Source organism: Cottoperca gobio, chromosome 10, assembly GCF_900634415.1.
Source record: "Cottoperca gobio chromosome 10, fCotGob3.1, whole genome shotgun sequence".
NCBI lineage: Eukaryota > Metazoa > Chordata > Actinopteri > Perciformes > Bovichtidae > Cottoperca > Cottoperca gobio.
Window position 1 is genome coordinate 12,757,200 of NC_041364.1, and position 13,944 is coordinate 12,771,143.

General features: G+C 41.3%; 2 protein-coding genes and 2 pseudogenes across 2 annotated transcripts; all 4 read right to left on the reverse strand.

Annotated features, from left to right (window-relative positions):
* Positions 1 to 504: 504 nt before the first annotated feature.
* LOC115015034 (protocadherin beta-16-like) lies at positions 505 to 3,510 on the reverse strand. Its single transcript, XM_029442197.1, has 2 exons — positions 994 to 3,510; positions 505 to 531 (listed from the first exon to the last, which is right to left on the reverse strand). Exons 1-2 carry the CDS (start codon positions 3,499 to 3,501, stop codon positions 505 to 507), a joined length of 2,535 nt encoding a protein of 844 aa, XP_029298057.1. The 5' UTR covers positions 3,502 to 3,510.
* Positions 3,511 to 4,604: 1,094 nt separating this feature from the next.
* On the reverse strand, positions 4,605 to 7,044 carry LOC115015037 (protocadherin beta-16-like; annotated as a pseudogene).
* Positions 7,045 to 8,031: 987 nt separating this feature from the next.
* Positions 8,032 to 10,570, reverse strand: LOC115014763 (protocadherin gamma-A6-like; annotated as a pseudogene).
* A 619-nt stretch (positions 10,571 to 11,189) lies between these two features.
* LOC115015038 (protocadherin beta-16-like) lies at positions 11,190 to 13,655 on the reverse strand. Its single transcript, XM_029442202.1, has one exon. It carries the CDS (start codon positions 13,653 to 13,655, stop codon positions 11,190 to 11,192), a length of 2,466 nt encoding a protein of 821 aa, XP_029298062.1.
* Between the last annotated feature and the right edge of the window lie 289 nt (positions 13,656 to 13,944).

The following is a 13,944-nucleotide window of genomic DNA, read 5'->3' on the forward strand; positions in this document are numbered from 1 at the left end:
AAAAGAGAGAGAGAAGAGAGAGAGAGAGAGAGACTCGCTCTCTCTCCCCTCTTCTCTTCTACTCTTTCTCTCTCTCTCTCTCTCTCGCCTCTGCCTAGAAAAAAGAGAGAGGAAGAGGCTTTTTGAAATATCTATAAGCAGTGATGAGAAAAGGTACAGACTCGCTGTCGTAAAACGATATGTTTTCATTTTACCCAGACACACACACAGTTCTATTTTGAAGCTGTACTATCAGGCTCCTTCCAACTTTTTATGTATAATTTTAAACCCACGGAAAATGAAATAGTCGAGCTCATCCTTTATCCTTCATTAATTATCAACAACAAATCAACCTCAAAATGTAAAGGTTTTGAGCAACATTATATTGTTATTAATATCACAATAACCGGTGTAAGATTTGAAAGTAGGTTGTTTTTGTTAAGATTAACAAATCACCCTATATAGCGAACAAGAACAAAACAAAATGTTACCACTACCCTAAGAATCGAGGACATAAAAGACGTGTTACGTTTCAAATTGTTGAGGGACGGTCTGTAATCAAAGACACAGCCACACGAAAACAAGGAACTGTTATGAAACCATTGAACTATCAAACGTCTACGAGTGAGGAAGACTTGGGCGCTGTCCCTGGTGCTGAATATAAAAAGAAAACACAATTTGAGGCTGTAATTCTGTATGTCTGAAAATGACTTTGAAATGGAAACATGTGTTTTTGGAATGCTAGGCAACAATTACTGAAAAACAAAAATAATAGTTTGTGTTTTATCATACAACTTGTTAAACACAAATATTTCCTAATAAACAGGAGTACAACAAAATCATTTTCGGATATTGAAGTAAAATACCATTATCACGATGCTCAACAAGTATCACCTTTACAACTGAGTTTTATAACTTCTCTGAATGAAGAAAAGAGGAGATTCCAATCGAACTAAACTGCATTTTAAAGTACAAAGAAGTATTCCATTTAAAAAATAAAGGGATAAAACGTACACATAGAATATTGGCCATGTACCTCTGCTGTGAGGCACAACTGCCCAAATCTACAGAAAGCTGGAGACACATAAAACATGGATATGTAACAATTTCCATATTCATTTCTGGCAAACTAACCTCTAGAGGAGAGTCTGGTTCATCCAGGATGCTCTTTTCACTCTGTATCCGCTGCATCGTCCCTGTAGCACTGGGGTCCATTATCAGCACGTTCTGACTACCGGCTGTGCCGAACTTACAGTCACTCTTTCTGGAGTCAGTCGTCCTGCACACCTCGTAATTGTACACGTGTTGGAGAGTCCCTGTCCCCAAAGTGTCTGAGTAACGTGGTGGATAATATGGAATCACAGGGAGGTTGGAGTGAAACAGGATGCGAGACTGTCTCCACCTGTAGATTTTCACTGATATAATAACCACTAAACACGTGATGAAGAGGAAGGAGACTACAGCCAGAGCCAGCACTAAGTAAAAAGTCAAGTTATCATTGTACTCCTTGTCGTGTGTAAAGTCAGTGAACTCAGACAGCACTTCAGGGAAGCTGTCCGCCACCGCCACGTTAACAATGACTGTAGCTGAACGAGAGGGCTGCCCGTTGTCCTCCACTATAACAGTCAGTCTTTGTTTCACAGCATCTTTATCAGTCACTTGGCGGATAGTTCTTATTTCTCCATTCTGTAAGCCCACTTCAAACAGCGCCCTGTCTGTGGCTTTCTGCAGTTTGTAGGAGAGCCAGGCATTCTGTCCAGAGTCCACATCAACAGCCACCACTTTAGTGACCAGATAGCTCACATCTGCTGAACGAGGCACCATTTCAGCCACCAGAGAGCCACCAGTCTGGACTGGGTACAGAACCTGAGGAGGGTTGTCGTTCTGATCCTGGATCAGTATTTTCACAGTCACATTGCTACTGAGTGGAGGGGAGCCTCCATCCTGCGCTTTGACGCGGAAGTGAAAGTCTTTGATCTGCTCGTAGTCAAAAGAGCGCACTGCATGGATGACTCCACTATCAGCACTAACGGACACATATGAGGAGACTGGCACTCCGTTAACAGAGGAGTCCTCCAGTATGTAAGAAACACGGGCATTCTGGTTCCAGTCAGCATCTCTGGCTCTCACTGTGAATATAGAGAGGCCTGGTGTGTTGTTTTCTACAATGTAGGCCTCATATGAGCTCCTCTCAAAGACAGGCGCGTTATCATTCACATCAGAGATCTGTAAGGTGAGAGTGACGCTGCTGGAGAGGGAGGGCACTCCTTCATCATAGCAGGTCACTGTTATATTATAATGAGGAGAAACTTCTCGGTCTAATTCAAATTCTGTCACCAACGTAAAGAAATTATTTGATGTTGACTTGATTGTAAAATGAATATTTTCATCTAAAACGCAGTGGACTTTTCCATTTTCATCTGAATCTGGATCCTGTACATTCATCATTGTCAGAACTGTGCCTGGCTTAACATCCTCAGATATACTGGATGACGTTGACATAATATTGATAGCTGGTGGGTTATCGTTTGTGTCCAGCACCTCAATTATAACTTTACACACGTCTGAGTTACCACCTTCATCTGATGCTTGCACGTCAATCTCATAATGCCGAAATTTCTCATAATCAAGCTTTCCCATTAAAGTTACTACACCATTTTCATTATCTACATGAAACAGTTCAAGTGCGCCCTCTGGAACATTAGAAATGGTATATTGTATGTGCCCGTGCAGACCTTCATCTGCATCAGATGCGCTCACAGTGGTCAGAACAGCTCCTTTCAATGCGTTTTCTTTCACGTTAGTCTTATACTCTGCGTGAGTACACACAGGTGCATTATCGTTTGCGTCCAAGACAGTAATGACAATTTGCAGTGTACCAGAGAGCTGCGGACCGCCACCATCTAAAGCAGTCAATACTAAAGACAGCCGCTCTTGTTTTTCTCGGTCGAGAGGTTTCTTTAAAACCATCTCAACAGTTCTACTGCTGCCAATTCTATACGGGTTTAAAGTGAATGTGTCACTTGAACTGAGTGAATAGCCCTGGAGCCCATTAATACCTACATCGACGTCAACAGCCTTTTCTAAGACAAATTTCGATCCAATTTGAACCGTTTCACTAATGTCAAATTTCATTTCATTGTTTTTAAAAGCGGGAGAGTTGTCGTTAATGTCGGTGATCTCGACAGTGATGCTGTAAAATTGCATAGGATTCTCCAAGATGATTTGAAAATCAAGAGCACAGGGCGTCATCTGTCCGCACAGTGCCTCTCTGTCTATCCGCTCTCTGATTACAAGCACTCCCCTTTCTTTATTCAGCTCGATGTATTCTGTACCTTCTCCGGTATATATGCGAGCTTTCCCCGATTTCAGCCGTTTCACATCCAATCCTAAATCTTGTGCTATGTTACCGACCAAAGATCCTTTAGCCATTTCCTCAGGAATGGAGTAGCTGACCTGCCCAAAGACTGAGCAAAGAGAAACAGCCGACATGAACAGCAGTAAACCTACTTGCCGTGTCATTGTTCCGTCTGATATTCCGCAGTCCGCAAAAGAAGTCGTATCAAATACGTTATCCAGTGAAAAGATTGTGGACACTATGTCAGTAAAATAATCCAGAATCTACGTGCCCAAAAATGCTGATAATTCGCTTGGTATCACCGTGTATGATCATCTCCTTCTTTCAAAACGTAGCGTTCAATATTTTTCTCTTTCTTTGTAACATTTAGAGATGATGGGGGAGGTACAGCTGCAATGAGCTCTGAAATATCAGCAGACTGGTCAACAGCGTCCCTGTGAGTTGGATGTACTGAACTACACATCACACAGACCTTCCTGATTTGTATGGGGTTAATCACAATATGTGTTCAATATGTTGAAAGTTTTTACAACTCACACACATACACACACACACACACAGACACAGACACACACACACACACACACACACACACACACACACACACACACACACACACACACACACACACACACACACACACACAGAGTAAACTTCAACAAAGTGTCCTGAATGTTATGCTATTCTTGGTGGTGACTGGCCCTGACAAGAAGGACAGAGCAGGCAATAAGAAGTAAGCATGTTTTACTCTTACATGTGTTTACTCTATGTATGTGCATTCATTCTGATTTACTGTGAATATTTAGTATTTGTTAAGTGTCACTGCATATTTGAGTACTGGTATTATGACAATGCAGACTAACAATATAACTAACATATTTTTCAAATGTCCAAGTGGTTTAAATTTGTAAAATACCAAATGCTCAGATAACTCACGTAAAATCACAAGCAACTAAGGCATTTGACTAAATATCTGGTAAGGTTAATTATTTTAATTGACAAGTATCTAATAGCAAAACTCTTAACACATGTAGTTAGCATGCATGTATATAGGTTGAAGTTAAGTTTCTTTGGGGAATGACCACGTGAAGTAAGCCCAAAATGTCTGAAAAAGTAACCAGTTTACAATGTTGGATAGGCTAAAGCATAAAGTCAGTCAAGGCAAAATGTGCTATAAAGTGGTATGATCCTCGGTTTGTTACTCAAATAAAGAAATTAGTTTGTCATTAATTACATTTTGAATAATTAAATATACACTGAAACAATATTAAAGCAGTCTAACCTCTAGAGGAGAGTCTGGTTCATCCAGGATGCTCTTTTCACTCTGTATCCGCTGCATCGTCCCTGTAGCACTGGGGTCCATTATCAGCACGTTCTGACTACCGGCTGTGCCGAACTTACAGTCACTCTTTCTGGAGTCAGTCGTCCTGCACACCTCGTAATTGTACACGTGTTGGAGAGTCCCTGTCCCCAAAGTGTCTGAGTAACGTGGGGGATAATATGGAATCACAGGGAGGTTGGAAGTGAAACATGATGCGAGACTGTCTCCACCTGTAGATTTTCACTGATATAATAACCACTAAACACGTGATGAAGAGGAAGGAGACTACAGCCAGAGCCAGCACTAAGTAAAAAGTCAGGTTATCATTGTACTCCTTGTCGTGTGTAAAGTCAGTGAACTCAGACAGCACTTCAGGGAAGCTGTCCGCCACCGCCACGTTAACAATGACTGTAGCTGAACGAGAGGGCTGCCCGTTGTCCTCCACTATAACAGTCAGTCTTTGTTTCACAGCATCTTTATCAGTCACTTGGCGGATAGTTCTTATTTCTCCATTCTGTAAGCCCACTTCAAACAGCGCCCTGTCTGTGGCTTTCTGCAGTTTGTAGGAGAGCCAGGCATTCTGCCCAGAGTCCACATCAACAGCCACCACTTTAGTGACCAGATAGCCACATCTGCTGAACGAGGCACCATTTCAGCCACCAGAGAGCCACCAGTCTGGACTGGGTACAGAACCTGGGGAGGGTTGTCGTTCTGGTCCTGGATCATTATTTTAACTGTAGCTACTGAACTCAGAGGAGGGGATCCAGCATCACGAGCAGTTACGTTGATTTCAAACCACTTGATTTGCTCATAATCAAACGACCTCACTGCATGAATGACACCATTTTCTGAATTGACTGGACACTAACGAAGACACAGCTGCCACTGACCTGCGTGTCCTCTAGAAAGTATGATATTCTTGCATTTTGATTCCAGTCAGAATCATGCGCGCTAACACTGAATATTGACATTCCAGGGAGATTATTTTCCATGATATAGGCAGAATAATTCGGTTTAGTAAAGAGAGGAGCATTATCATTAACATCAGAAATTCTTAGATGCAAAGTCGTTTTTGTAGAAAGTTGGGGTGATCCTGAATCGGTTGCAGTTATGGTTATGTTGTATTCTGATTTTGTTTCACGATCAAAATGTATGTCTGAAAGCAAATTGTAATAATTAGTCAAAGAAGACTGGATTTTAAAGGGTAGATTAAAATCTATTGAGCATGTTATTTGACCATTATGTTCAGAGTCTGCATCTTTAACATTAAAAACAGCTATAGTTGTGCCTGGAGGAACATCCTCTGAAATCAGGCTGGAGTAGGACATCATATTTATAACAGGAGCATTATCATTTATGTCAGTGACCTCAATGACAACTTTGGTTGCGTCACTTAGGCTACCTTGGTCTTTGGCAATCACTCTTATTTCGTATTTTTTGTCTTTTTCGAAATCAATTTTGTCAGCCACAGTTATTTTGCCAGATAAACTATCAATTACAAATAGTTCACCAGATTTCCCGTTTACATTAGAAAATGTATATGTAACTAAGCCATTAGATCCACTGTCTGCATCTGAAGCATTTACAGTAGTTATATAGGCGCCTACGGGTGCATTTTCTGTCACAGTAGCAGTGTAAAGCGATTGATTAAATACAGGAGGATTATCATTGGCATCAAGTACAGTGATCTCTATATTTACAGTACCAGATCGCTGTGGAGTTCCTCCGTCCACTGCAATCAGCTTTAAAGAGAGGTGTGGATTCAACTCTCGGTCTAATGGCTTCTGTAAAATCATTACGGCGAAATTGATTCCATCAGCGTTGGAGTGTTGCTTCAAAACGAAATTATCATTTGGGGTTAAAATATATTTTTGCAAGGAGTGACTGCCTGCATCGGGGTCATAGGCGCTTTCTAAGTCAAAATGAGATCCGGTTGTTGCCGATTCACTGATTTCTAAATTAATTACATTATTTTTGAAAGTTGGCGCATGGTCATTTATATCTAATATTTCTACTGTCACCCTGTGCAGTTCAATTGGATTTTCCAAAATGATTTCGAAGCTGAAGCTGCACGGTGTTACGTCTCCACAAAGCTCTTCTCGGTCTATTCTCTCATTCACGACTAGAATCCCTTTGTCTGTTTTTAGCTCAGTGTACTGATTGTTTTCTCCGGTCACGATACGGGCCCGGCCAGAACGGAGCCTCTTCAGATCCAAACCAAGGTCTTGTGCTACGTTACCGATAAGAGAGCCTTTCTTCATCTCCTCTGTATAGAATAGCGGATTTGACCGTTGATGGTGGAAAACATGAGGACAAAAATGAACAGTTTCCTTGTCAGTGTCCAACACATCAGCCATTTTCCGCATCGGTGCTGGCGTATCCCCATGTCGTTAAGAGTAAAATCCTAAATGTAACTGCAAATTATATCCCACAGACACGCGCGTAGACTCAATCTACATTTCAGTGAAACAGTTCTGAATTTCTTTGGAGCAAAATTTTCGATTATTATCAATCAAAAAACGATGTTTCAAAGCGACTGTATTTCCGTCGAGTGCCTCCTTGTATGGCAGACAGTGTTTCTCCCTCTCCTCTTTCTCTCCACCTCTCTACTCACAGTCCTAACAGCACTAGACTCTGTTATACTGATCAACAGCGTCCCTTAGAGTCCAAACGGAGGAAAGAACCAAACCAACTGCAAATTTGTAAAACAAACAAAAAACATTTTCTGTGCAGTCTGCGCTGAGAACCGACAGGAGTACAAACAAATATGTTGCAACACAAAAATAATAGTTGAAATATGTAAATCTAGGATGTGACATAAAAGCACTCACTCCACTCATATTGAACCCACTGACACAACACCAACGATTTAGAGAAGTATAACCAAATCAGTCTCATTGTAAGAACTGTCCAGCACTCCAACATGCTGAATATATGAATGACAGTTAATTGTCTAAAGGTTGAATTCCACCTATATTAAGGACATAGTAGATAAAGAGGAAAAAGAAGAACGTAAACTACAACGGATAATTAGTATATGTTAGTAAACAAGGTTATCGAAGAGAGTCAGTAAAGTTATCAGTCCGCTTGCACACACAATGCAGTAATAGTAGAACATCTGTGTGGATATTTTGGCTGTTACAAACAGACTTTGTGAAATAAAAATAAATTAAATAAAATGACAATATATGATTGTTTCAGAATGGAATATAATCTTTTTGAAGATTTGAATATGAATACAGAAGCAAGTGAAACAAAATGAAACGCTGTCCATGGTGCTGAAATGAATGAATTAGGTATAGTGCAACAGTTCACTATCAATTTAACAAAACACAGTAGGAGTAATAACGGCACAGAGACAATGCTACATTATTTAACTAACCTCTAGAGGAGAGTCTGGTTCATCCAAGATGCTCTTTTCACTCTGTATCCGCTGCATCGTCCCTGTAGCACTGGGGTCCATTATCAGCACGTTCTGACTACCGGCTGTGCCGAACTTACAGTCACTCTTTCTGGAGTCAGTCGTCCTGCACACCTCATAATTGTACACGTGTTGGAGAGTCCCTGTCCCCAAAGTGTCTGAGTAACGTGGTGGATAATATGGAATCACAGGGAGGTTGGAGTGAAACATGATGCGAGACTGTCTCCACCTGTAGATTTTCACTGATATAATAACCACTAAACACGTGATGAAGAGGAAGGAGACTACAGCCAGAGCCAGCACTAAGTAAAAGTCAGGTTATCATTGTACTCCTTGTCGTGTGTAAAGTCAGTGAACTCAGACAGCACTTCAGGGAAGCTGTCCGCCACTGCCACGTTAACAATGACTGTAGCTGAACGAGAGGGCTGCCCGTTGTCCTCCACTATAACAGTCAGTCTTTGTTTCACAGCATCTTTATCAGTCACTTGGCGGATAGTTCTTATTTCTCCATTCTGTAAGCCCACTTCAAACAGCGCCCTGTCTGTGGCTTTCTGCAGTTTATAGGAGAGCCAGGCATTCTGTCCAGAGTCCACATCAACAGCCACCACTTTAGTGACCAGATAGCCCACATCTACTGAACGAGGCACCATTTCAGCCACCAGAGAGCCACCAGTCTGGACTGGGTACAGAACCTGAGGAGGGTTGTCGTTGTGGTCCTGGATCATTATTTTAACTGTAGCCACTGAACTCAGAGGAGGGGATCCAGCATCACGAGCAGTTACGTTGAATTCAAACCTCTTGATTTGCTCATAATCAAACGACCTCACTGCATGAATGACACCATTTTCTGAATTGACTGACACTAACGAAGACACAGCTGCACCATTAATCTCTTTCTCCTCCAGAAAGTAAGAAATCCTAGCATTTTGGCCCCAGTCTGCATCACTAGCACTCAGAGTGAACACAGAAAACCCAGGAGAGTTGTTCTCTGGTACAGTCTTACTATATTCTGATTGGTCAAATCTGGGTGGGCTGTCATTCACGTCAGACACTTTTACGTTGATGTTTTTACTGCTGGTCAGAGGCGGGGAGCCTTGGTCAGAGACGGTTATGGTGATATTATACTCGGGAATACTTTCTCTGTCTAAGAAGTCTTCGGTTATTATAGTATAATATCCTGTTAATGAAGACTCGATTTTGAAAGGTATGTCAGAGTTAATGGAGCACTTGACAACACCGTTACCATCAGAGTCTTCGTCATCAACGTTAATAACAGCTATAGTTGTACCTGGAGGAGAATCCTCGGATATAGAGTTAGAAAATGACATCAGCTGAATAGAAGGGATGTTGTCATTCTGATCAATAATTTGAATTATGACGTTACACGTATCTGAATATCCCCCGTGGTCACTGGCTTTAACGTTTAATTGATACATTTTAGATTTTTCATAATCTAGATTTCCTGCTACTTTAATTTCTCCTGTTTTAACATTTACTTCAAAAAGCTGCTTTACTTCTCTGGCGACATGAGCTATGGAATAAGTTACTTCACCATTGACTCCTTTATCTGCGTCATTAGCACCAACAGTGGTTACAACTGTTCCTTCAGGAGAATTCTCCTTCACATCCGCTTTATAAACAGGCTGGCTGCACACTGGCACATTATCGTTAGCATCCAGCACAGTGATATGAATGCGCACTGTCCCTGATCTGTGTGGCTCCCCTCCATCTGAAGCAATCAGCACGAGTGAATGAGTCTCCTCTTTCTCTCGGTCTAACGGATTTTCTAAAACCATTTCGATCAATTTCCCTCCATGAGACTTGCTCTGCACTTCCAATTTGAAATGATCTGAAGGTTTTAGCATGTATTTTTGAATATCATTCAATCCAACATCCGGGTCTTCTGCACACTCGAGTGAGAAACGAATCCCTGAAGCAGCATTTTCCACTATTTTCAAAATAATTTCTTCCTTTGGGAACGACGGACTGTTGTCGTTTATGTCAATGACCTCCACTGTTACACGATAAAGCTGGATTGGATTTTCTAAAATGACCTCGAAACTGAAGCTACAGGGCGTCGTCTTTCCACACAGCTCTTCTCGGTCAATTCGCTCTTTAATAACAAGGGTGCCTTTTTCTCGGTTTAAATCAACGTACTGTCGGCTTCCTTTTGTAATGATACGAGCTTTACCTGATATGAGCCTCGCCACATCCAAACCTAAATCTCTAGCGATGTTTCCAACAAAAGACCCTTCTGCCTGCTCCTCCGGTACGGAATACCGAGCCTGTCCAGACACTGAGCTCAGCTTCAAAAGACAAAGAGTGACAAACAGTGCTTGCCATCGGCCTCCGCGAGCGGTTGTCCACAAGCAAGACATCATAAATCCAGAAGGACAGACGCAGAAAATCCCTTTCAATGCAAAACTGATGAAAACAAATCCATGAAATGAAAAGGTAACTGTATTTTCAGCAGAAAAAGTCCATGGAAAATGCTACTCTTTACAGCATCACAGGCCAGACCGCCTTCTCTCCAAGCAGTAAAACACTGAATGGATTTAAAGGGGTGGACCACTGCACTGCTTGTTTGGACAGTAAGTCAGTGATGTATCAACAGCGGCGCTCAGAGCCCATCCAGGGTAATGAATGTGGACTGGATATTATTAGGAATACTTTAAATATTATATTAAAAGGTTGTGGTTTAATATAAATGTCTGTAGAAGCATGGCAACTGCCTTAAATTATAAATATAAAAATGTTTTTAATATATATGTATATATATTAATATGACACTTTATATTTGCAAATACTGAGACATTTGCTCAATTAGGATGTGTGAAGCATAACAATACAAATCATTATAATTTAAATACTTATTATCATTATTGCTATTACGATTATTTGCAGTAGTATTCATATTTATAGACAGTAGCATTTCTAATTGGAAGTTATAGATAAAATGAAAAGTAAGAAAGTAAGAAAGCACTTTCAGATAAATAGGAGCTGTCCACATTGTGGTGCTGAACGTAATCGTGGGCAATTGTTGTCGGTTTTACTGTAACCAACTGCCTACAGTAAATTCAGTTCAGTTCAAAGAAACAGTGTTCAAATAACTAAGTAGTTTGCATACTGCAGCTCACCTCCAGAGGAGAGTCTGGTTCATCCAGGATGCTCTTTTCACTCTGTATCCGCTGCATCGTCCCTGTAGCACTGGGGTCCATTATCAGCACGTTCTGACTACCGGCTGTGCCGAACTTACAGTCACTCTTTCTGGAGTCAGTCGTCCTGCACACCTCGTAATTGTACACGTGTTGGAGAGTCCCTGTCCCCAGAGTGTCTGAGTAACGTGGTGGATAATATGGAATCACAGGGAGGTTGGAGTGAAACATGATGCGAGACTGTCTCCACCTGTAGATTTTCACTGATATAATAACCACTAAACACGTGATGAAGAGGAAGGAGACTACAGCCAGAGCCAGCACTAAGTAAAAAGTCAGGTTATCATTGTACTCCTTGTCGTGTGTAAAGTCAGTGAACTCAGACAGCACTTCAGGGAAGCTGTCCGCCACCGCCACGTTAACAATGACTGTAGCTGAACGAGAGGGCTGCCCGTTGTCCTCCACTATAACAGTCAGTCTTTGTTTCACAGCATCTTTATCAGTCACTTGGCGGATAGTTCTTATTTCTCCATTCTGTAAGCCCACTTCAAACAGCGCCCTGTCTGTGGCTTTCTGCAGTTTATAGGAGAGCCAGGCATTCTGTCCAGAGTCCACATCAACAGCCACCACTTTAGTGACCAGATAGCCCACATCTGCTGAACGAGGCACCATTTCAGCCACCAGAGAGCCACCAGTCTGGACTGGGTACAGAACCTGAGGAGGGTTGTCGTTCTGGTCCTGGATCATTAATTTAACAGTCACATTGCTACTGAGTGGAGGGGAGCCTCCATCCTGCGCTTTGACTACGAAAAGTAACTGTTTGATTTGCTCATAATCAAATGAGCGCACTGCGTGTATCACTCCGCTTTCTGCATTAACTGACACACAATGAGAGACTGGAGACCCATTGAGATCAGAATCCTCCAGAATATAAGATATTCGGGCGTTTTGGTTTTCATCAGGATCTTTAGCTCTAACTGTGAGAACAGAAATACCTGGAGAGTTATTCTCTGTAATAAACGCATTGTAAACACTTTGTGGAAACACTGGAGCATTATCGTTCACATCAGAGACCTTTAAATGAAAGGTTCTTGTTGTAGAGAGATGAGGTGTTCCTGCATCTGTTGCAACTACAGTGATGTTATATTCTGAAACACTTTCGCGATCTAATACAGTATCTGTTACCAAAGTATAGTAATTCCTTAAATTAGATTTAATCTTGAAAGGTGCATTTTGCTCTATTCTACAGTTTACTTGTCCGTTATCACCTGAATCTAGATCTTTCACATTTATAATGCCAATAGTTGTACCAGGAGGAGAGTCTTCTGACACAGGACTAGTGAATGACATGACGCTTATGATAGGGGCGTTATCATTTACATCAGTTACTTCAATTATCACTTTACTTGAATCTGTCAAACCTCCCTGATCTTTTGCCTCGATTCTGAGCTCATACTTTTTGTCTTTTTCATAATCAATTAAACCTGTTATTAAAATTTGACCAGTTTTTTCATTTACTGTAAAAATATTACTGAGACCACTGCTGAGGTCAGAGAAATAATACGTTACAATACTATTAGAACCAAAATCTGCGTCACTAGCATTAACAGTGGTAACGTAAGTATCTCTAGGAGCGTTTTCCATTACTGTAGCTTTGTACACAGATTGATTAAATGCAGGTGCATTATCATTAGCATCAAGAACAGTGATATCTATATTTACTGTACCAGATCTCTGCGGAGTTCCTCCGTCTACAGCTATTAGCTTTAGAGACAGTTTAGGGTTCGTCTCTCTATCTAATGGCTTCTGAAGCACCATCTCTGCATATTTCTTTCCATCTGCATTCGAGTTTTGTTTCAGAACAAAATTCTCATTCTCAGTCAAAACATATTCACTGAGACCATTAACACCTACATCTGGGTCTTCTGCACTCGTTAATGGAAAACGAGCGCCAGCATTAGCTATTTCACTGATTTCAAAACGAATAATGTCTCTTTTAAATGTGGGCGAATGATCATTTATGTCTGTTATTTCAACTGTAATTTGATGTAACTCCATCGGGTTTTCTAAAATCACCTCAAAGCTGAAGCTGCACGGTGTTACGTCTCCGCAAAGCTGCTCCCGGTCTATTCTCTCATTCACAACTAGAATCCCTTTGTCCGTCTTCAGCTCGGTGTACTGGATGTTTTCTCCGGTCACGATACGGGCCTGACCAGAACGAAGCCTTCTCAAATCCAAACCAAGATCCTGTGCTACATTACCGATTAGGGAGCCTTTCTTCATTTCCTCTGGGATTGAATATCGGATTTGTCCGCTGACAACATGGTTAAGATAAAAAAAGAAGAATAAAAGCTTCAAATTGTGTCCGCAGCCAAAGCGCCATTTTACGCAGCACGAGTAGGGTAGTATTCCACATGCCATAGCAAAAGACAAAATACGAAAATATGCTCTGCAACGATCCAACCACGATACGTATTCTGAATAAAACACTAAACGTACTTCTATAGCAAGAATGTTGTCATCTATTGAATTCACTCTAAATATCTGAATGGAGATATTATTATTGCAGGTCTGTTTCCCTCGAATGTCAGCCCACAGAGAGCTCACTACCTCCTTTTCCTCTCGTAAACCACGGTGGTAAGGGAGGGGACTGTGTGGTCATGTTTTAAATATTATGTTGCGTTGACCAACAGCGTCGCTTAGAGTCCAA

Excerpts from the sequence above, each read along its gene's own strand:
- LOC115015034 (XM_029442197.1), bottom strand. The coding sequence starts at position 3,501 with ATGACACGGCAAGTAGGTTTACTGCTGTTCATGTCGGCTGTTTCTCTT. Across the intron at positions 532-993 it reads ACATGGCCAATATTCTATGT|ACCGTCCCTCAACAATTTGA; the intron begins GTACGTTTTATC and ends CTTTGATTACAG.
- LOC115015038 (XM_029442202.1), bottom strand. The coding sequence starts at position 13,655 with ATGGCATGTGGAATACTACCCTACTCGTGCTGCGTAAAATGGCGCTTT.